General features: G+C 35.4%; 1 protein-coding gene across 4 annotated transcripts; it reads left to right on the forward strand.

Moving 5' to 3' along the window:
- Positions 1-789: 789 nt before the first annotated feature.
- Positions 790-23,201, forward strand: LOC145141288 (uncharacterized). 4 transcript variants are annotated; one of them, XM_079074580.1, is made up of 8 exons: positions 790-1,318; positions 1,429-2,273; positions 2,386-2,677; positions 2,857-2,969; positions 18,250-18,909; positions 19,010-19,136; positions 19,221-19,504; positions 19,776-20,082. In XM_079074580.1, the coding sequence occupies exons 1-3, from the start codon at positions 1,033-1,035 to the stop codon at positions 2,434-2,436; spliced, it is 1,182 nt and encodes a 393-aa protein (XP_078930706.1). In that variant the 5' UTR covers positions 790-1,032; the 3' UTR covers positions 2,437-2,677; positions 2,857-2,969; positions 18,250-18,909; positions 19,010-19,136; positions 19,221-19,504; positions 19,776-20,082. The 4 variants fall into 4 exon arrangements, with proteins under 4 accessions (XP_078930706.1, XP_078930707.1, XP_078930708.1 ...); XM_079074581.1 differs by lacking the exon at positions 18,250-18,909; XM_079074582.1 differs by lacking the exons at positions 18,250-18,909; positions 19,010-19,136; positions 19,221-19,504; positions 19,776-20,082 and adding an exon at positions 23,055-23,201.
- Positions 23,202-23,783: the final 582 nt, after the last annotated feature.

Raw genomic sequence — 23,783 nt, forward strand, 5'->3', positions numbered from 1 at the left:
AGAGGATCATATGTTGGCTGCAGTCGGGATGAGCGCTGCTTATTGGTATACATGAACCCAATACAGAAACATTAACGAAGTAGTAAACCTTGTTTTGTACATTGTTTACATGCTGGAATGGAGTAGTGACATCGACCGGGGAGGTAGTAACAACCACGTTGCCCCGTTTTCCTCCCTTTCTTTTTTGCTTCCTTGCAATGAACCACCTCCAACACAATCTTTCTATCTTCTCGTTTAACTCTATCATGGAGTCAAGTTATGTTTAGCCGGTTGAACCGGTTAGACCGGAACCGGGGAAGAGAACGGTTCAACTAACACCGATTTTATGTTTTTTTGAACGGATGATTAGTGGTAAAAAGTTAATAACACCAGGTTAGTAAAATCACCAACGCCCAGATTAGAACCCGAGACCTCCAATCTAAGAGACAAAACCTCTGCCAAGTAGGCTAGTCCTACATTGGCGCACCGATTTTATGCTTATTTCTATATCAGAACAAAATGACTTATTTTACAAAAACTCGGTTGAACCGGTTAAATTGAACCGTTAAAACCCGGTTTAACCATTTAAATTGAATTAATACACATGAAAATAAAATTTTTTACATAACAAACTTTGATTATTTTTTCGTATCTATCTGGACTTCTTATATTTTGTTTGATAAACTTCATGATCATTTTCACATCTAAAATAAAAAAACAACATAAATATTTTACAAATTAAATTGACCAGTTGAATCAAAATCCGTAAAAACTCGATTTATAAAACATTACTCAAGAACCAAAGTACTTTCTAAATTGTTCGGTCTTTAGAATTTAAATTATTCTGGGCTAAATTGTTAATCCTGTTCGATCCATCTCTCGATCATCGTTACTTCTTTCATGAAATCCTTCAAAATCTTCTTACGTAGGGTTTCTTCTTCGATCTCAGATCACCTGAGACCACCGTCATCACAATCACCAATCTATTAATGATTTCGCCTCCAACACTCAACCCTGAGCTGTCAATCGCTTATTACAATCACCACCAGCGCCATGACGGACTCAGTAGACGATCTCGGAGGAGGATTTGAAGAAGATCCGCCGGATTCATGGGAAGTTGCCGACATAGACGCTACCATGAGCAGGTTAATGCTCTCCTCTAAGCGGGAATCCGACAACACATCCCCCAATCTGACTTCTGCTTCGTCTCTTTCGGAATTCACTTCGGCTTCCTCAGCTCCGGCTAGGTCCTCGTCTGGTGGTGTACTAGAGGACACGGTGAATTCTGTCGATCAGTTCCTCCGTGAAGCTGTACAAAACCCCAGGGAACGTCTATCAGGTGTGTATCCTGTGACTAGTCCTTTTCAATCATCATAATGCTTTTCCAGGAACTCTTATGAATCTGTTACTACTAACTTCCATCAACGTTAATGTTTATGTGATTTTCAGTGCTACGGTTGGAGCAGGAAGTAGAGAAGTTCATTAGAGATCCTTCACAACAACAAATGGAGTTCCAACAGCTGCCTACTTCTTATCTGAGGTTAGCTGCACATCGTCTGGCTCACCACTATTCTCTTCACTCCATGGTATCACCGGACAATAACCTTCCTGATGGTTCTGGTTCCAAAATTATCATCCAAAAGACTTCTGAATCCCATCTTCCTCTAATACGTTTAGCTGATATCCCTATAAAACCATCCACCCATAACTCCACCACCAATGTTGTCAAGGTTGCAATCAAACAAAGGCCCAATAAGACATCACAGATTTCTTGTGGACCAAATTCAAATTCACCAAGGAGCAATAGCTTAAAAAGTGTGGAGGAGAGAAAAGAAGAATATAATCGGGCACGAGCAAGAATATTCTGCTTCAATGCAAGCAGTTCATTAGAAGAAGACATGGATAATGTAAGGTCTATAAGTAATAGTAGAGTGGCTATCTTACGTGATCATGAAGTTGAAAGAAAGGATCCCGATTATGATAGAAGCTATGACAGATACACACAAAGATTTGATCCGGGATTTGGGTTTAATGTAGGCTCGTATCTTGTACAACCTATGTACACACCTGTTTTGAACTACAACACCGAGTTTCCACAACTTGGGTCAACTCATAGGGCTCCATCGGAACACCAACCTCAATGGGTTGCACCATCCTTGCCCAGTTACAGACCTTCAGAGTCAATGGTGACTCCATTTAATCATGGTCATGGTGTATACATGCAGTACCCTTCTCAGCAGCCTGAGATGACATTCATCCATCCTCATGAACACGCACACCAACAATTGGCACAGGTAACATATTTCTAGTACTCTGGGATGACATGCGACTGAATTTAGCTATATTTATATTTTCGGTATGTTGATTGCTATTTTACTTTTTTCTTTGAATGCCATGTGTTTGCAGACTCAACAGCAACAATTTGATGAGGGTTTTGGATTAGGGCGCCCCCGATGAGGGGGCTAGGGCCATGCCTGCACCCTGCCAGAGCAATGACCTACCATGCTTATCTTATCTGGCATGGGTGCAGGCTGGGACAAAAAAACATGTAATTTTTGTCCCATTTACATCGATCCCAGTCTGAGTTCAATGCATGCCAAACACAGAACAATTTGTTCTATCTTATCCTGGCATGCATAACAGATAGGACCTTGAACATTATCACAACTGTGAATGTACACTTCTTTTCCAAGTGAAGGTAACTCTTGACACCTTCCTTCCTCCTGTGTACCCTTCTTTTAAATATCTAAACACAATGCCATTTGATTATGGGATATATATAGAAAATTATATTTACATCATGACTATAAATGCGGCTTCTTTTTTTCTTTCACTATTTTGTGAACATGCTTTAGTTTTCTTGTGCTTTTGCATTAGTGTAAAGCATGTTTGGGGATGAAAAGGAACATGATGATACCTGCTTCTTCTGGATCCAAAGTTAGACTATAGACAAAGATTTATCTATTTTTGCAAGCCTGCTTGTTGTATAGGTATGCTTTCTTTTCTTTTCAAGTTTTTATTATTTTTTGGATATGCATCCTGTTTATTTAGTATGAATTTCACATAAGTAAAAAGAAACACATGCATTTATTCCGAAGATTAACATCTTTGGATCTCATCTCAAAAAGATCAAAGATCAGCGTAACACTTGTTGACAATATCTCTTATGATCTCTTTGGTGCCTAGTTGTAAAACTACATATACAAATTTAACATGTGTCAAAATGAAGATGCTCTAAACCTCTAATAAAACAACCAAAACAAATGAATTAAACCTAAGTTAAATCAAGTCACCATTAGATCAAATGTTTTTTCTAAAGTTTTAACTCTTTTAAGTGTCAATGATCCAATATGCTAATTGCCAAGTCTTAACTCTCAAGTGTAGTGCTGCCAAGTAGACAACCAATCTTGGGAATCAACTAAATTAAAGAGAGACAAGTTATTAATATCTTATGCAAATCATCTTAAAAAACTCATACACAAACACAAAATTGTACCTCTAAGTATATTGCTTCACCTCTAGGTTGACGATTAACATCTTTGTCGAGGTCTACAATTTGACAATATAAAACCAATTATGTCAAATATTAATTGAAACCTGAAAGCCTTGTTCCCGAGTTCTACTTAAGGAGGGAAAATGGGAGGATACGGAGGGAAAGTGAGGGGTGTCGAAGGAAAATCGTTTTCCCGAGTTTCATTAATGGAATGAAAGTGAGGGGAGGGAAAGGATTTTGGAGTCATATTTTCCTTACAAAATTTCCTCTCAAATTGGGCGGATTTGGGAAGAAAGTGAGGGGAAGGAAAATTTTAAGTTTTATTTTCTTTTTCCTCCTAACTCGGGAATACAAAAACTTAAAATTTTCCTTTCATTTCTTTTCATTTCCTTCAAACTCGGAAACACGAAATAATGAATATTTTCCTTCCCCTCCCTTTCTTTCTGGTCAAAATTTTCCTTCCCTTTCCTTTATTGACTTTACAAAAAAACTCGGAAACAAGGCGTTTGTTAAAAAAGGAATGTTAAAAGCACCATGATTACCTCCTTCAACAGCTTTAGGATTTTCCCAACATTCCTAAATATCCATCGGGATGGAACTTTAACGTACCCAATCTTGTGAATAAACCAAACATGCAATCAATTTAGGAGTCAAAAAATTATTAAATGGGTTCAAAACTCTTCCACTTGTGTTAAAACCCGACTTCGAAGCCACAATCGATATGTGAATTGCCAAGACCTATTTAGCCAATAATCATAAAATTGGAAACCTTGGGCTATACCCCCCACCAGTTCAAGATGTCAGACTTTGGGGAATTGGTTTCATCTTCTTCACTCACTCTACAACTACCTATTTTCATCGTCATCTTTATTAAGAAAATTATTTTATTAATATTTCGGGTTCAATATCGGCTGGTGTTAATGATGAAGCTTAGGAAGCTCTAGAAATAGAATGTGGAATAAAAGAATAATTTTATCAGATTTTAAACAGTTCCTCGATAGCATTTATAACAATGTTAAGAATTGATACTTTATCAACTTTTCAATAAACCTCTAAAAGCAAAACCTCCAAATACTTTTTTTTTGGATAATACCCGAAAACAACATACACCAACATATGGAACTTCTCAAATTTTCTGTAGTATTTATCAAATTTACTTTTCATTAACTTCACCATATAAAGAAGATTGATATCGTTAGCCCCATTTAAGAATTTTTTCAAAACTGCAAAAATAGAATTAATGTGATCCAAAAAGTGTGGCGTTACATAATGTGTACCGAAAACTTTCAAAGTAAGGTCATGTAAAAGTTTATAGAAGCCGATTGTTTTTCTAACATTTGCCCAAACCAGCGATGTTGGCACCCATGTTTTTTTTGAAAATCGTCCCTAAAATGGCGTTCTCAATCGTACCTATAAAATGCTCTTTCATAAAGTTAAGCTCTTTCTAACATAAAATAGGTATAATACTATCCTGTAAGGACAAAGCCAAACTTTGTTAGTTTTATACTTTTTAATCTTGACATACTGTTTTAATCGACCAAATCTAGATGGAAATTGACGAATATATTTCACCGCACATGTAACAAATTCAACATCTCTATCAAGTTCAACACGTTCTTATGTGACCCAAACCATCTTAGACAATCAAATTCATAATGTTTGTGTAATGAACTAAGATAGAAATTCTAACATATTCAAGATAGATTGTATTGCTTTTTTGGAATATTATAATGAAAACAGAGGAATATTATTGAAATAACAAGGAAAATAAGATAGTATTAGCACTTCGAGAAGCTAATGATCTCCAAAATGAAGGAAACTTCTAATATTCTCTAATGATGCTGTCTAGGTCCTTTGGCTATCATTTATACTCAATGATGATAACTTTTGCACTAATTACTATTTTTGCCCTTATTCTGTCCCCACGATTGCTGCTACTTGATGGTTGGCTGTGGTCCCTTCCTTAACGTGTCATTTTTGTTGTTTTCTCCTCCTATACATGAATTGAATTGGTGGGTGCACCACATTACCCCGTTCCTAAAGATTGACTTTGTCCTCAAGGTTAAAAGGTCAAAATCTGGAAAATTTTCTTGGATTGTAGCAACATCTTCCCAGGTGGAGTCATATTTTGGGACATCCTTCCATTTGATAACACTTTCGTTTTTTTGACCATTGTTCTCCATCACAATGTGCACTTGGCAGTTATAGCGGTCCAAAATCAAATATCGGTCAAGGGCCGATATTTGAGATATAGGTTATCGAGGTGAGATATCGGTATATTTATATCATGCATAATTTATATATATATATATATATATATATATATATATATATATATAAAATAGTAATATCAAAAGTCAAAACTCAAAAGTGTCAATGTCTAAAGCATAATCATACGTAAGCCATGGAATCTTCCTCCAAGTCCACGTCAACCAAGGCTTCCAATTATTGTATAAAGATCTTCCACATCAACTCTAATAGCATCATCATCATCATCATCATCATCACCGATTAAGAATTAAGTACTTAACATAACAAGATGATCAAACCTGTAGAAACTAGCAAGTTAACACTTAAATATTTAACAATTAACACAACAATAGGATCAGTTAAGACTTAAAACCATGAGTCTATGACTTAAAACTAACAATTAAGCACTTAACATAACAACAGGTTCAGATAAGTTAAAACCATAAGACTTAAGTCAATGATTTAACACTAACAGAAGTAAGTAAAATTACTGAACCGATATTCCACCTGGAAATCACCTTGAAATATCAGTGAATATCGGTTAAATATCGGTAAATATCACCGATTTTTGCGGTTCCGATATTTTGGACTGATATTTGACACCGATATTTTGAAAGGTACCGATAACCGATATCCCACCTGGAAATCACCTGGAAATCGCCGATATTAACTGCATAGAATGTGCATACCCTTGACTTCTTCTGGTCCCATTTCAACTCCATCTCTTCTGTTAGTTGTGCCGAAAGGTTTGTTGTGGCAACTTGGTTTCCAATTGTTTTTTTTTTCAGTTGGGACAAATGAAAATTTGGATAGATCTTAGTTGATTCGGGAAATTTGAGTTTGTAAGTCCCTGCCCTAATTTTTTGCACTATTAAGTATGGTCCATAAAAACGGGTTGCTAATTTTGGAATGGTCTGAGTTGTGGAATGTTATCGATATGGTTGTAGCTTCAAATACACCCGATCCCCTTCCATGAACATGGCATCCTTCTGATTTTATCCCCGCCAATCTGTCGCATCCCTAATTTTCTCGGCAAGGAAACACCTTTTTATTTATGCGTATTTTAAAACAAAGTATTCTTTACATTGCGGAATTTGTCCCATAAAAGGTTTTTCCGAAGAAATATATTCATTGATTATTAAAACTTGGGATGCCATAACTGATACAAGAAACATAAGCATAAACGTGCCTTACAACATCTTTTATACTATGACCTATATTTTCTTGAATCTCTCATTGAATCCAAATATCATTATCTTGGTACTGCTTTATGTAATACAAAGAAACTGAGTGGGTCAGGTTTGGAAACCTGGTGAGTACGTAGGGTTTTCAACCGACACTAGTATAATTAGCTTTTTGTTTAATTATCTATTTCACATCGAACATTTAATCCAATTACCCATCCCCGTCCTCATATATTCATCTCTAAGGATCTATCCTAAGAATCATAGTCAATATTGCATTTCCTTATATGTCTAGGGACCTCTCCTAAGGATCATCGTTAACATCGTATAAACAGTACTGTTTCAGATATTCCTCCGCAATACATGTCTGTAAAGTACATCGTATGGACAAGTAGTTCATCACCTACAGGTTATGAACATGCTAGTGTTCCACCAGACTGTTTAGAATAGTCCGTGGTTGTCATCTATACTCTGTTAGATGACTACATCACAATCATCACAAGTGAAAGTCTTGGTATCTCCTAATCATCTCCCATCTCTCATCGCCCGTCACTACCCTATATATATATATATATATATATATATATATATATATATATATATATATATATATCATAAGTACGAAAATACTTATATAATTAAATCAAGTAAAATCACGTCATATAGGTTCATCTAAACATAACTCAGATAATAGGCACATATAACATTTAATCATCTAAATACTTCATATCTATGTGTAAGATGAAAGTAACTATACACTCACTTGCTAAAAGTGGATTCCTTGAGATTTGAGCAGCGTTTCACTTTAGCACTTGACTTCTCCTTTGATATGACCTAGGTTTAATTATCACTAAGTCTTAGTCTGCTATCCCTCGTGACTAATGATAGTCTAGATTCCTCAACAATCCCAATGTCTACATCAAGATCTATACTCTAAGGAATAACCATGTAGGATCATATCGGAGGTTGGGTCCGTTTGGTATACAAAGTATATTGTTTGAAAATCCCACTTTAAACACTTCACTAAATTCATCCTAGACATTACTCACAAAAGTAGATCAATCAATATTTTGACTTGGACTGATGAATCTTATTTATAGGTTCATAATAACGATTACGATGATAAATATAAGTTACACTTGACTTAAAAAAAGTTTAGCTTAACTTACAAAGCTTTCTAACGAGAACCGGTAACTGCGCGGGTAGAACTCTGATCTAGGAACTTCTAATTCTATGGCTCTGATGCCACAAGGTCTCGCTAAAATAGTTGGGAACTAGGGAGTAATGGGGCCAAGGGGTGGAAGAGATTCCAGAGGATTTGGATGAATTGGTGAGGAGAAATGAGCCGACCCTCATATATATAGGTTGGAGAAGAAGGCGTGTCGTGCACTTTGTAGGTGCGCGCCGCACACTTGGTCGAGTCCAATGATGTGGCTCCAATAGGTGAGACATACGTGGCGAAGTTTGGGTGGAATGTCAGACGCGCGCCGTACGTCTTGTCGGTGTGCGCCCAAGCGCGTATGTTTTAGCAGTTTTTCAAAAGTTCATAACTTCTCCATACGAGCTCTGTTTTTGACGTTCTTGGTATCCACGCGTAGCTCGACGAGATCTACAACTTTCGTTTAGACTTCGTTCGATAATTATCATTTTATTTCTAAAGTTATATTTTTAACATGCTTAGACTGTTAAAGTCTGTGTAAAAATCATAACTTTCTCCTACAACCTCCATTCTGGACTGTCTTTATATTTATAGAATCATATTGACGAGATCTTCGGTTTCTGTGTTGCAAACTGTTACGCTGAAACTTCGGAAAATCATAACTTCCCCATATGAAGTTAGATTTGGACGTTCTCTGTATGCACGCTCTTGATTTAACGACTATTATGATTTTTGTTTAGATTATTTGGGCTAATAAGCAAACCTATCTAAAATTCACTTTTTACGACGCGCATAGCCATGCTGTTTTAATCGTGAAACTTCGAAGAAGTATAGTTTCTTCATATGAAGTCGTATTTAAGCGCTCCTTATATCTCCGAGATAGTCATTACGACTACTACATATTTAGCTAAGATTAACTATTATATCGAAATGTCTAGCCGAATCTGCGGGCGTTACACAATCTCTTTGTATTTTGTTGGGCCAGGAGTAAGTTCCCTTTAAGGTTATCTAGGATTGCATCCCTTTCCAGAAGTTACTCTTCCACTGTTGATATGGTTGTTTCCCTTTTATAAATTTGATTTAAGAATGGGGGGTCTCGACCATACAAGGCTTTAAAAGGGGTGCATTTTCATGTGGTATGATATGCAATGTTGTGCTAGAACTTTGCCCAAGGCAGCCACTGTGACCATGTGCTCGATTTACTCTCTATATGAAGCATTGTAGATACAATTCCACTGATCTGTTGATGATTTCTGTTTGTCCGTCTATTTGCTGGTGGTATGCAATACTTCTTAGTAATTTGGTTTCTTGTATGCTAAAGAATTATCTCCAAAAGAGGCTCATAAAAACCTTGTCTCTGCCAGATACGATGGTAGACGGAAACCCATGATGGCGGACAGCTAATTTAATGAATACGGGGCTATGGTGATTGCGAGAAAGGATGTTTAAGGGCAATGAAGTGTGAATATTTTGTGAGCTTGTCCACCACCACGAGATTGGAATTGAACCCATGTGAGTGGGGAAGTCCTTTTATGAAATCCATAGACACTTCGTCCCAAACTTGACTTGGTATTGGTAACGGTTGCAAAAGCCCTGTGGGATGCGTATATAATGTCTTTTGAGTCCGACAAACACCATAATTTTGGACATGTTTCTGGATCGACTCCCTCATTCCTACCCAAAACCATTCAACAACCAATATTTGACAAGTGTTGAGTTCCCCTGCATGACCACCAATGATAAAATCGTGAAATTCGTTCAAGAGTTTGGATACAAAATCTAATTTTTGTGGTATGACCATTCTGCCCTTGTACTATTGCCTTCCATTTTCTATGGTGTATCCGAGATGTACGTTTTCCCCATTGGTTATCTCATCTTTCACCTGTGTTGTATGAAAAGGTCAGCCGCGATTTATTTTTCCAAGTTGTTGTGATAACGCCCAATTTTGGGCTCGTTGTAAATTCCTGGGAAAAGGCTTCAGCTACCTTGTTGGTGGATCTTGGTTTATAGTGAATTTCAAAACCAAACCCTAATAATAACTTGTTCATCCATTTTTTTTGATACTTTGGGCCTACTTCGCGTTGTTCCATTATATGCTTAGGTTATATTGGTTGGTGCGGATCATACCATGTCGGTTCATGAGACAATGACACCATCTCTTGACTGCCAGGACAATCGCCCTCAACTCTTTTTCATAGATTGATTTCGTTCGATTTCTAACCCTTAACACTTGGATGTAATAAGCTATAGGCTGGGCCATCTTGAATTAACACAACTACTTCGATGCATCCGCTTCAATTAGAAAAGGTTTTGAAAAATTTGGCGTTGTTAGGAATTCCACCCGAAACAATCCTTCCTAAGCTGATTTGTAATAAGGGCTACACTGTCGTAAAACCGTATATGATTTTTCTATAATATCTTATAAGTCCCAAGAATCCGCAGAGCTCTTTAATGGTAGTGAGGATTAGGCCTGGCAATCGGGTTGGGTTAGGTCACGAGTTGGTTGGTCAGAAAACATAAACTCAACCCAACCCATATAATACATGGGTTAGCGGGTTGGAAACCTCAACCCAACCCAACTCATATAACCCGTTTAAGTATATGGGTTTGCGGGTTCACAGGTTAGTGGTTCGAACCCAAACCGCATAACCCGTTTAATAAATAAGCAACACATTTTAAAAGAAATGAGGTTTTTTCAACATAAAGTTGTAAAGAGATTAAAGTCACTAACATCAAAAAAGAGGTTTTAAACATAAAGTCATATAGTGGTCGATTTAGAGTCGGAGCAGAGCACAAGAGTGAGTGAGCGATGGTTGTCGATTTGTATGTTTTTCGAATTTTCTCCCGTCGGTTGGTGGTGTGCGAGTTAAATACTCGACCAGTCGACGACAAGTGGGATAGTAGACGATTGACAAATCGACAATGAACGGGTGATAGGGTGAGGGCGTGAGGAGCGGCCGCCGGCCAATGATGGTCTGATGGATGCGTTCTTCGTTCGTGACTCGTGAGTATGTATGTTTTCTTTTTGATTAGGGAACCGCAAAAAACTTAACACACAATTATACGAATACAGAAGGCGAAGGAATACAATGATACAAAATATTACAGAGGGAAATAAGATTTCATTAATATATATATATATATATATATATATATATATATATACACACACACACTCACACACACAAACACACGGGTTGGCGGGTAAAAAATCTCAACCCAAACCCATTTATTTTCAGGTTGGGTTATGGGTTGGATCGAGAGTTGCCACCCCTAGTGAGGATATGCCATGCTTCCACCGCCTTGACTTTTTCATTGTCAACTGCCACTCCTTGTTCAGATATCACATGTCCTGGATATGCAATTTTTTACTTTCCCAATTCACACTTGCTAGGATTGGCATAAAGCTTGTGTTTGATCAACGTTTCTAGAACAACTTCCAAATGTGCTAGATGTTGCTTCTTATTACCATTATAGATTAATTTCACTACAAGAAAAAGTCGATTTTTCTAGGGAAGGTATTCATTGCAAAAAGTTGAAATTCCATTGCAAAAGACGAATAGCGATGTAATTTGCAACGAACTATTTTCGTCCCTAAAAGTCCCATAGCGAGGGTTTGCAACAGAAACAATAATTCCGTCATAAATGTGCCAACGAAATGAAATCCGTTGTAGATGGTATTCCGTCGTGTATTCCGTAGTAGTATTTCGTTGCGAATTCCGTATTAGTTCTTCCATCACAAATTCCGTTGTAATGGATCCGTAACAAATTCTGTGGTGATGAATCCCTAGCAAAATCCGTGGTGATGAATCATTAGCTAAATCCGTTGTGATGAATCCCTAGCAAAATCCATAGTGATGAATCCTTAGCTAAATCCGCGGTAATGAAATCCTTAGCAAAATTTGGGGTCTATTTTATAGCAGATTCCATAGCAAATTACATAAGAATATTTTCGTTGCAAAGCTAGATATCTACAGGTGGATATTAATTTACAAAATAATTCCAAATTATTTTGTGCTAATATATAAAAACTAAAATAACAAAAAATTAAATATCATTTATATCATAAAATAAAATAATAAATATTTATTACATTGAAAATGAAAAGTGGCTAATGTAAAATAAATACTTTGCAATAAACAAATTAACACTTTATGATCTACTAGTTTGGTAGTTGTTGAAAAGCACTAATAACAATCAATGTTGATTGTAGTTGTTTATTAAGCTGCTCGATTCTTATGTTGTGTTAGTCATCTTTGGCCTTTGATATCTCCTTAAGTTATTCATTTTGCTCTTTCTGCTAATTAACAAGCTCTCTCAATTCTTCCGGTTCAACATTTTTTTTTCCAGAATGTAATTAGCTACTTTCGTTGTACCATTAATCATGGGAACCGCCTTTGCATATGAGCCAAATCCATACAGTCTTATTTTCTTGTCATGACCACCACCAACATCTTAAAATATTAGGTATCCTCAACTTCTTCACCTACAACTTCCAACTCTTCCTTTTTTTGTTTTTTTTTCTGTAAAGGCCGCCTACACAATAATAATAATTTAAAAAGATATCAAAGTTATGAATAACATGGAGTCTACAATATAAAACTTTGCACTGAAATGAATGTTACATGAATTTTTCTATCTTTTTCATTTGTAAATGTGACTACATCGTGATTCCTCGTATGTGTATACAAGAACAATTCACTATGTGGTGGATCACGTCTTAATTTCCTCTTCTGCATAAATACCATAAAATGTAAAATATATATACACATAAACATAAACATACAAATTGTGATGAACCATTAAAAAACTTATCAAATCAGAAGCAACCTTAAAATGAGAAGCGGATCCAACGTTATGGGTAGGTTTTGGTATTCCAACAGCCACCCCATTACGCATATTGATCTTGTTCTGATTATATTTCTGCATGTATTAATTTGTATTCCATTTTGATTGTCAGCAATTCCAGACTTCTATTGTGATATGAGGTGGTTTCTTTCCAGTTGGGTTTCTTTTTATGTTCCACATGTTGTAGAGATATTGGCCATAACTTTGTCTTGCTTTACTTTCCCAAGCTTTCCTCACTTATATGTCTTTTGCTTCATCCCAACAACAGTTTTTCTACACATAAAAATATACACAAGTTTAAATGTAAATGTTTACCAAAAAATAATTTAAAACATATAATTAACTACCTTGACCTCCTCCCAATATAATTCCCGCATTTTGTTGCTTACTTTTCCCCGAGTGTACCCTTCTGCGTCTAATTTTTAAAGAAATGATTTACTAATATAGCTAGCACAAGGGCGTCGTGGCAGTAACCTGCAAATAATATGATATTTTTACTATTTAATTCATATGTATATGTAGGCCAAAAGTTTATATATTAAAAATCTTGTGTAAGGTATGATTGGTAACTCATGATTTTTTCCAAACATCAATATTTAAACTTCAATCTGGTCCATAAGCAAAGGAATTGTTTTGACCGTCTACATTTTCCACAACAGATTCATTATCATTTGTTGTGGATGGAGTGACGATTGTTGGTGTTGGTGATGGGGTAGATTTTGGGGTATGTGCTTGGATAGATGTACCTGTAGAGGATAAGGTAGTTGGTTTAGGTAAGGAGGGTGTGGTAGTTGCTGTAGGTGCTGATAGTATTGGTGTCGATGAAGGTGCTGAGGTTGTGGTAGTAGATGAAGGTGTTGATGATGTGGTAGTCGATGTCGGTGCCGAGGATGGTGTCGATGATGTAGGTGTTGAAGTTTTGGTTGTAGATATAGGTACCGAGGATGGTGTCGATGATGTAGGTGCTGAGTTTTTGGTTGTAAATGTAAGTGTTGAGGATGGTGTCGATGATGTAGGTGTTGAATTTTTTGTTGTAGATGGAATTTCTGAAGATGTGGTAGTGATCGATGTAGGTGCTAAGGATGGTGTCGATGATTTAGGTTTAGAGGTTTTGGTAGTAGAAGTAGGTGCATTGGATGTGGTCAATGATTTTGAGAAGTCGACATCTTCATCAAGTAAATGTTTGCTTAAGAATCTTGCAGTTGAAGTCTTGTTGCGGTTCAAAACCTGAGGTGCAATGAATCATGTTGGCTTAACACCGGATGCTCCTTATGATTTCAAGTTCGACATCTTACCTGATTACATGTAAAAAAAGTATTCAATACCAATTTATTGAAGATGATAAGATCATGATGATCAGAGAACAAGAAATGATTATCACAACAATAGTAAATTAAAATATATTTTACATGAGTGAAAACCTATACCGCCAAAGTCAGTGCACAAAGGTAATGAAGAAATGTAGGTTTGGATCAATGAGCCTCCGGACATGATGACAAAAAATTTAAACCCTATTTCTAATAAGGTAACTGACCCTAATATGTAGGCTTAACGTGTTTAGGTTGGAGGGAAAGGACTTGCGAAATTTTTTGGATCTCAACTAATGAAAAATTCAAATTGTTAAAATACAAATTAGGGATAATTATTTTGTAATTCAAATTTTTTAAAGTAGTTCCAGCAAGATAGAAAGGGCAATTTTGGTATTAATGTGAAGAAAGAACAAAAGGTTATGAGGTCTTCATACCATAACGACGGATATGCTATCATTATATTAGAAATTATCTAAAATTTTTAATTTAAAATTATAAATGAGTTAAACAATATTAAAAATGTAGGTGGATAAAATGTAAATCTTGATGTTGCTATGATTAAAACAAAATTTATATATAAAAGACGTATTTTGAGCATAAAAAAACAAATATTGAAAGTTACGACTCATTGATGACAAGTGACATATGGGTTAGGTTTAAGGGCAATGACATTAATTTATATGAGCTAGGGTTTAAAGGTAATGACACTAAGTCATATGGACTAGGGTTTATGGGTTATGACATTAAGTCATATGGGTTAAGGTTTAAGGGTAATGACATTAAGTTATATGGGTTAGGGTTTAAGGGTAAGTAATATGGGTTAGGGTTTAAGGGTTATGGAATTAAGTCATATGGGTTAGGGTTTAATTAAGGGTAAGTCACATGGGTTAGGGTTTAAGGGTAATGACATTAAGTCACATGGGCTAGGGTTTAAGGGTGATGACATTAAGTCATATGGATTAGGGTTTAAGGGTTATGACATTAAGTCATATTGACTAGGGTTTAAGGGTAATGGCATTAAGTCACATGGGTTAGGGCTTAAGGGTAATGGCATTAAGTCATTATAACATAAATCTTTACAACACAACATATTTGTTAAATTTGATTGGAGTGTGACCAGGCCTGGCTATTCGTGTATTCGTGTCATGAAAACGTGTCAGCCACGAATTTAACACGATATGATTACACGATGAGAAATAAGCTTTATCTCAATTTTCAAGATGTATTCGTGTCGTGTCGTGTCTCTCACATATTCGTGTATTCGTGTCTCAAATTGCCAGGTAAAAGTGTGACTTATTTCTAGAACAAATTACTGAAATCGTCCCTGTGGTTTGTGGAAAATTACGAGTTTGGTCCCTAACTTTTGTTTTGCACTCGGACCGTCCCTAACATTTCATTTTGTTGCTGTTTTCATCCCTGACAGACATAAAAAGACTATATTGCCCTTTATATTCTTTTTTTCCAGTTTTTTATTATTTGTTTCTTATTTACTAATTAAAAAAATAAATTAAAATAATTAATAGATAAGTGGGTCCAACCACTCCACAAACCCCCTCCCCCTTCTCCTTTCCCATCCATCATCCACCTCAGTTCACCTCCATTCACCTTCGTTCCCCTCTACCAACCACCACCTCCCACCTCAGTTCAACCATCAAACACCACCATCAACAACCACCCATATCATTCTTTACAAAATCACAATTAAAAGATATATATATATATATATATATATATATATATATATATATATATATATATATATATATATATATATAATCAGCAATCAACATTAAACCACAACTTAAAAGCAAATCCTACAAAAGAGATCGATTCTCAATCAAATATAGATCGTGAACACCACCGGAAGGGTAGGCGACGAAAGGTTGAGCAAAATTAGAACGACACTACAAAAATCATTGGTGGTGGAGGGCTGAGTAGATCTGACAACGATTTCGCACTATGGAAGGATAATACAAGTCCAATGGTGGTGGTCGGAGGTTTAGTGGTTTCCGGCGAAGGCATGGACAGAACAAAACTGGAAAAGATGAAGACAAGGCGTCGATACAGTGGTTTCTACTGGTGAGGGATTAGACAGATCTTGGTGGTTTTAGGTCGGCGACGAATAAGTAATGAACAAGCTAATCTCTTGCGATGGAAACGACAGCGGTTTCTGGTGATGGAGGCAGCGATTTCTGGCGAGAGAGGTGAAAGCGAATGGAAGAGAAAGGATACATAAGCGGAGTAGATGGGAGTTCCTTGGTTTTAAGCGGCGTTTCGACAGTGGTGAGCGGATGTCTGGTGGTGGTGAGCGGTTGTTCGGTGGTGGTGGTGAGCGGTTGTTCGGTGGTGGTGGTCTGAAGTTCTTATCTTCTTCGACTAAAAGATAGAGAGTTAATACGAGAGAGAAGAGGGAGAGATGGTTGGACTGTGATGTGGGGTTTAGAGTAGGACCCACATATCTAGTATATTTTTAATTATAATTATTTTTATAATAACAAATAATAAAAAAACAGGAAAAGAAAATACAAAGGGCAATATAGTCTTTTTATCTCTGTCAGGGATGAAAACAGCAACAAAATGAAATGTTAGGGACGGTCCGAGTGCAAAACAAAAGTTAGGGACCAAACTCGTAATTTTCCACAAACCACAGGGACGATTTCAGTAATTTGTTCTTATTTCTATTACCCTTAAACCCTAACCCATATGACTTAATGTCATAACCCTTAAACCCTAACCCATATGACTTAATGTCATTACCCTTAAACCCTAACCCATGTGACTTAATGTCATTACCCTTAAACCTTAACCCATATGAAGTAATGCCATAACCCTTAAACCCTAACCTATATGACTTACCCTTAAACCCTAACCCATATGACTTAATGCCATTAACATTAAACCTAACCCATATGACTTAATGTCATAACCCATAAACCCTCGTCCATATGACTTAATCCCATTACCCTTAAACACTACCCATATGACTTAATGCCATTACCCTTAAACCTAACCCATGTGTCACTTGTCATCAGTGGGTTGTAACTTTCAATATTTATTTTTTATGCTCAAAATGCGCCGTTTATATATAATTTTTGTTTTAATCATATCAACATCAAGATTTACATTTTATCCACCTACATTTTTTTAATGTTGTTTAACTCTCATTTATAATTTTAAACTAGGTGTGAGACCCATGTATTACATGAGTTTATTTAAAAAAAATTAAATATGAAATTTTAACAATTTGAGAAGTTTGAATTTATAAGAAAAATGAGAAAAATTTTAAATTGTTAAAATTAATGAGGCTTTAATACATTGAATACATTACATATATAAACATTTTCTAATAAATACCTTACATATATATTACCTTACATATTAAATGTGGAATTTTAATTTAATAAAATGAAAAATACAATAAAATGACAAGTGGAAAATAGAAAATTCAAAAATTCTAGAAAATGCCATGTGTCAAAGTGAAGGAGAAGAGGACATGTGGCAAAAAGATTTTGATTTATTAGGGAGGATTAAAATTTTTAGATAATTTCTAATCGAATGATGGCATATCCGTTGTTATGGTATGGACATCTCGTTACCCTTTGTTCTTTCTTCACATTAATACTAAAATTACCCTTTCTATTTTGCTGGAAGTACTTTAAAAATTTTGAATTACTAAATAATTAGCTCCAATTTGTATTTTAACAGTTTGAATTTTTCATTAGTGGAGATCCAAAAAATTTCGCAAGTCTTTTCCCTCCAACCTAAACACGTTAAGACTGCATATTATGGTCAGTTACCTTACTAGAAGTTAGGTTTAAACTTTCTCCCATCATGTCTGATGGATCATTGATCCAAACAAACATTTCTTCATTATGTTTGTGCACTGACTTTGGCGATATAAGTTTTCACTCATCTAATATATTTTTATTTACTATTGTTGTGATCATCATATCTCGTTCTCTGATCATCATGATCTTATCATCTTCAATAAATTGGTGTTGACTACATTTTTTTACATTTAATCAGGAAAGATGTCGAACTTGAAATCAAAAGTAGCATCCGGTGTTCAGACAAAATGATTCATTGCACCTCAGGTTTTGAACCGCAACAGGACTTCAACTACAAGATTCTTAAGCAAACATTTACTTGATGAAGATGTCGACTTCTCAAAATCACCGACCACAACCAATGCACCTACATCTACTACCAAAACTTCTAAACCTAAATCATCAAGACCATCCTCAGCACCTACATCGATCACTACCACATCCTCAACAACTTCATCTACAACAACAAACTTAGCACCTACATTATCGTACCATCCTCAGCACCTACATCTACAACCAAAACTTCAACACCTACATTATCGACACCATCCTCGGCACCGATATCGACTACCACATTATCAACACCTTCATCTAGTATCACAACCTCAGCACCTTCATCGACACTGGTACCATCAACACCTATAGTAACTGCCGCACCCTCCTTACCTAAACCAACCACCACATCCTCAACATGTACATCTATCCCAACACATACCCCATAATCTACCCCAACACCAACAATCGTAACTACATCCAAAACAAATGCTAAGGGATTTGTTGTGGAAACTGTAGGCGATCAAAGACATTCCTCTGCTTATGGACCAGATGTACATTTAAATATTGATGTTTGGAAAAAATCGTGAGTTACCAATTATACCTTACATAAGTTTTTCAATATATAAATTTCTGGTCTACGTATACATATGGATTCAAAACTAAAACTATCATATTATTTGCAGGCTACTGCCACCCGACCCTTGTGCTAAGTATATTAGTAAATCCTTTCTTTGAAGAGTAGATGCAGAAGGATACACTTGAGGAAAAGTAAGCAAAAAAATGCGAGAATTATATTGGGAGGAGTTCAAGGTATTTAATTATATGTTTTAAATTATTTTTTGTTAAACATTTAAATTTAAACTTATATGTAGAAAAATTGTTATTGGGATGCAGCAAAAGACACACCAGTGAGGAAAGCTTGGGAAAGTAAAGCGGCACAAAGTTATGGCCAATATCTCTACACCATGCGGAACATAAAAAGAAACCCAACTGACAAGAAACCAACTCATATCACTATAGAAGTCTGGAACTCCTGGCAATCAAAATGGAATACAGATGAGTACAAGCAGAAATCTGATCAGAACAAGATCAATATGCGTAATGGGGTGGCTGATGGAATACCACAACCTACCCATAATGTTGTATCCGCCTCTCATTTGAAGGTTGCTTCTGATTTGGTAAGTTTTTTTAATGGTTCATCAAAATTTGTATGTTTATGTTTATGTGTTTTACATTTTATTCTATTTTGATGAAGAAGAAATTAGGACGTGATCCACGACATAGTGAATTGTTCTTGTATATACATATGAGGAATCACGATGTAGTCACATTTACAAATGAAAAAAGATAGAAGCATTTATGTAACATTCATTTCAATGCAAAGTTTTTATTGTAGACTTCATGTTATTTATAACTTTTATATCTTTTTAAATTATTATTATTTTGTAGGCGGCCTTTACAAAAAAATGGAAGAGTTGGAAGTTGTAGGTGAAGAAGTTGAGGATACCTAATATTTTATGACGTTGTTGGTGGTCATGACAAGAAAAGAAGACTGTATGAATTTGACTCATATGCAAAGGTGGTTCCCATGATTAATGGTATATTGGACTTTTGGCACTTAAAGTTAATATATGGGACAAAATATTTGATCGCAAGTTGACTTGATGCAAATTTGGGTTAATTCATTTGTTTAGGTTGTTTTATTAGTTGAATACTTGAACTTAGTTGGTTTGTTAAACTTGATCATTTAATTTAAGTGTGGTTTGATTCATATAGTATCCTGGATTTGTTTTTGTTATTTCGATTTTACCGGATATTAATTAAAATTTAAAAAGGTTATAAAAAAAGACAAAATTGTAAAAATGGTCCATGTAGTTGTCAAAATTATGTGGTTATAGTAAAAAAAAATGTTTTATGGTGCAAAAGTGGTCCAATTTTGGATACCTTGTGCATTTTCGGTCCAAAAATATTAACTTTAACAGCTTGGCTGTTAACTTTTTTAAAGTAACAATTTTACCCTCTGTTTAATTTTATTCAATTATTATACATTAATTTTTTTTAATTATTTCTTTTTTTTAATTTTCTTTTATTAGATTACTTTTTTATTGTATTATTATATATTAATAAATATTATTTTTAATATATAAATATTACTTTATTGGATTATTAATTACATTTATTTAATATTTAATTATATTTTAATTTTCTTAATAGATTATTTCTTTTTTATTGTATTATACATATTTATCATTGTTATAATACTATATGTATAATTAAAAGTCAATATTGCTACTATACTATATGTATTTTAATGTAGTCTTAGTATTGTTGAAATGATAAGTCAGAATGAACTGATCATAACTATTGGGCAAAGAATTGAGCACCATGTCAATGGCTAGCTCCTTTTCGAAATTCACATTTAGCTTCTGTAGCCTTTCAACATGTCCCTGCATCTTCTGCACATGAGCACACACTAATTCCCCTTCTTTCAACTTGCATGCCATCAGGGCCTTCATGACTTCATAACACTCTTGTCTTGCTTTCTTGTGAAACATTTGAGCAAGATCCAAGTTTATCTCTTAAGTCCAGTAGTCCTCATAGGACTTTTGAAGGTCATGTGTCATGGTTGCAATCATTATGCAAGCGACCTTGGTGACATCATCTACGTGCTGATTGTAGTTAGCGAGTTCCTTATGATAGCAGTTTATTTGTTTATTTCTGGGATTGAATTCTCGAAAACATACTCTTTGTTCTCGTATCTCAAAGTCATCTTCAAATCTCGCATCCAATCCATGTAATTGGACCAGTAAGCTTTTCTTTTGAAAGGATCGACAAGAGATGGAAGTTTTGAGTGGGTGGATGGGGAGGAGGAGGAAGAGGAAGATCAACATTTTCAGACATCTATAATGAGAGATAAGATTTTAGTTAGTTGAGTATTCCTTAAATATTTTAACCCAATTTAAGATTCAAGGTTAGGATCCAAAAGTGCAATTCGAAATTAAGAAGATGGATGTCGTAATCTAATTGCCAATTAATTTAAGGTGTGTAAAGCATTTTACCATTCCTAGATCTTTTGAGTTTCATTAAACTATTTAATGGCATGTTTAATATCATATTATGCTCTTCGGTTTCTGAATGGATGTCGAGGATCACAAACAAGATGTGAATAACCATGCAAACTCATATGAAAAACCCGTTCTTATTTATGATCTCACATTGACGTGTCGGTTAACCACACACGCTCCATCAACAACAATAAACTCGAGTTGTGCCATTGTTCAACCTTGTTGTCCTCAATTAGTGTTTCGGTTAACCACACACGCTCCACTAACGACTTACAAAGAACAAAAAACGTGTATAAATTGTGGGTTAGGGGTTGAAAATGACAAGTTAGAAACCCTGGATGCTAAGGATTTTGTTAAAGGGGTTGTTTTGGTCATTATGGTAAACTTGGGGTTTTATTTTGAAAACTTTGGATTTCAGCCCTATTTGGTGACGGGATTGTGTGAGGTTTAATTTTTGGCAGCCTAATTTACCCATTATTTAACCCATTTAAGCCTCGTTAAGCCCAAAGAAGAAATTGTGTGATATGTGTGTGCGTGGTTTTGGGTTTGCAGCCGAGAGAGGGAAAGAAAAGAGAACCGAGAAGAAGGAGAGGAAGAATGAGATCGAGAGGGGAGAAGAAGTCGATCCAAGTGAAGGTTTGGCTGTGAATCTCGATTGCTAGGTAAACAATTGGACTTTTCTTTCTTCTTTCTTATTTATTTCGATTTTGTTTCAAACCGAGGACCACCATGGCCATTGGCCATGGCTGCCATTCGACCACCTGTTGCTACCTTTCTGTTGTGGCATGGGTGATGTCATCTTCATTCTTTAAAGCCTTGAAGTCGGAATATAGCTAAACCCTAAATTGAAGTCATAATCTTCTAGGCAATGTACTTTAGTTCTCTTTGAAAACCTCACGTTTTGAATTGTAATTGGCACCAACAATTGGTATTCATGTTATTGCAGCTTATAGCGATTGTTAGATACTCAATTACAACAATTACAACAGGGAAGGTCTTTGGTTAGTGAATTAATGGGTTAAGATTCCAAATTAACCCATTAATAACAAAGCTGTGAATTTATGAAAAAATACTCATTCTGCCCGTCTTAGAAACATTAGAGAATAATTATGGAACATCATTTTAAGTCGAGATTAGTGCCCAACGTTTGGTATATGAATCTACTACATTTCATTAGTTTTGACTAAAAATTAGAAATGTCTTTAACTAGGGTAAAACAACCATTTACCTGGTCCAGAATGAGTTGCTATGCGAAACAGTTTTGTAAAATTCGTCATAAATCATAGAAAAATCGTATGGGAGTGTGCGAATACTACTTTAAGGATAAGAACTTAATCTATCTGTATGTGACACAGTTTTGAAAAATATGGACCCTAATGGGTTCGGGTATGGCGAATGTGTCCCAATGGGTTCGGGTAGGGGGGATCAGGCTTAGCCAATGTGTCCCAAGGGCTCGATGTACTGAGCAAGGGGATCAAGCCTATCCAATGTGTCATAATAGGAGCATGTTTGTTATTGATGTGTTCTTTAACATGCATGTGTTGTTACGTGTTGATACAGTTTGTATCTGTGTTAGGGGTAAGGCTATTATGATATGCTACTGTATGTTTGGAATTCACTACGCTTTGTGTTTATCCCTTTTCCCTTAAAAATACTGTTTCAGGTACACAAGGTACACATGATGGTCGGGCATGATTGTACACACTGGCTCGAGGCGGGATGTTGTTTTTTTGGAATTGATATTGAATTGGTTATGTTTTCATGAATTTTAGAATTATAACTAATAATGTTTGGAAATTGAATTGATCTTGGGGTTTGGTATTTCATTTGTTTCGAATAGAAGATATTAAATGGATGATTTATGTTATTTTAAAAAGTTCAAATTTATTGGAAATTTTAGGATGTTACATAGGAAGCTGAACCTGATCATGGGTTATAGGCAAAAGTCGGTTGTTACCAAGATTGGGACTTATGAGCTAGTATTTGATGGTAGTGTTAGGATTGATTTAAATAATTATTGTTATTCTTTAGAAATGAAAAGAAACATAATTTCATTTCATGATTTATTTAGACAAGGTTATCGTTATAGTTTTGATAATAATGATGGTGCAATTTTAGTTTATAAAAATGGTGTATTTATTTTCAAAGTTTATTCTTGTAATGGTGTCTATGAAACTGTTATGTGTGTGAATGAACTTGGCAATTGTGTTTATAATATTGATTCTTCCAATAGTTTGGACAAAATCTTGCTTACGACATTGTCGTCTTGGGCATATAAACAAGAAAGATATTGCCCAACTCCAGAATGATAGAGTGTTGGAATCGTTTGACCTACAATCAGAAGATCAGTGCGAGTCTTGTATATTAGGCAAAATGAATAAGTCACCTTTCA

Source organism: Lactuca virosa, chromosome 9 (genome assembly GCF_052849685.1).
Source record: "Lactuca virosa cultivar CGN04683 chromosome 9, Lactuca_virosa_CGN04683_v6, whole genome shotgun sequence".
In the NCBI taxonomy this organism is placed as follows: Eukaryota; Viridiplantae; Streptophyta; class Magnoliopsida; order Asterales; family Asteraceae; genus Lactuca; species Lactuca virosa.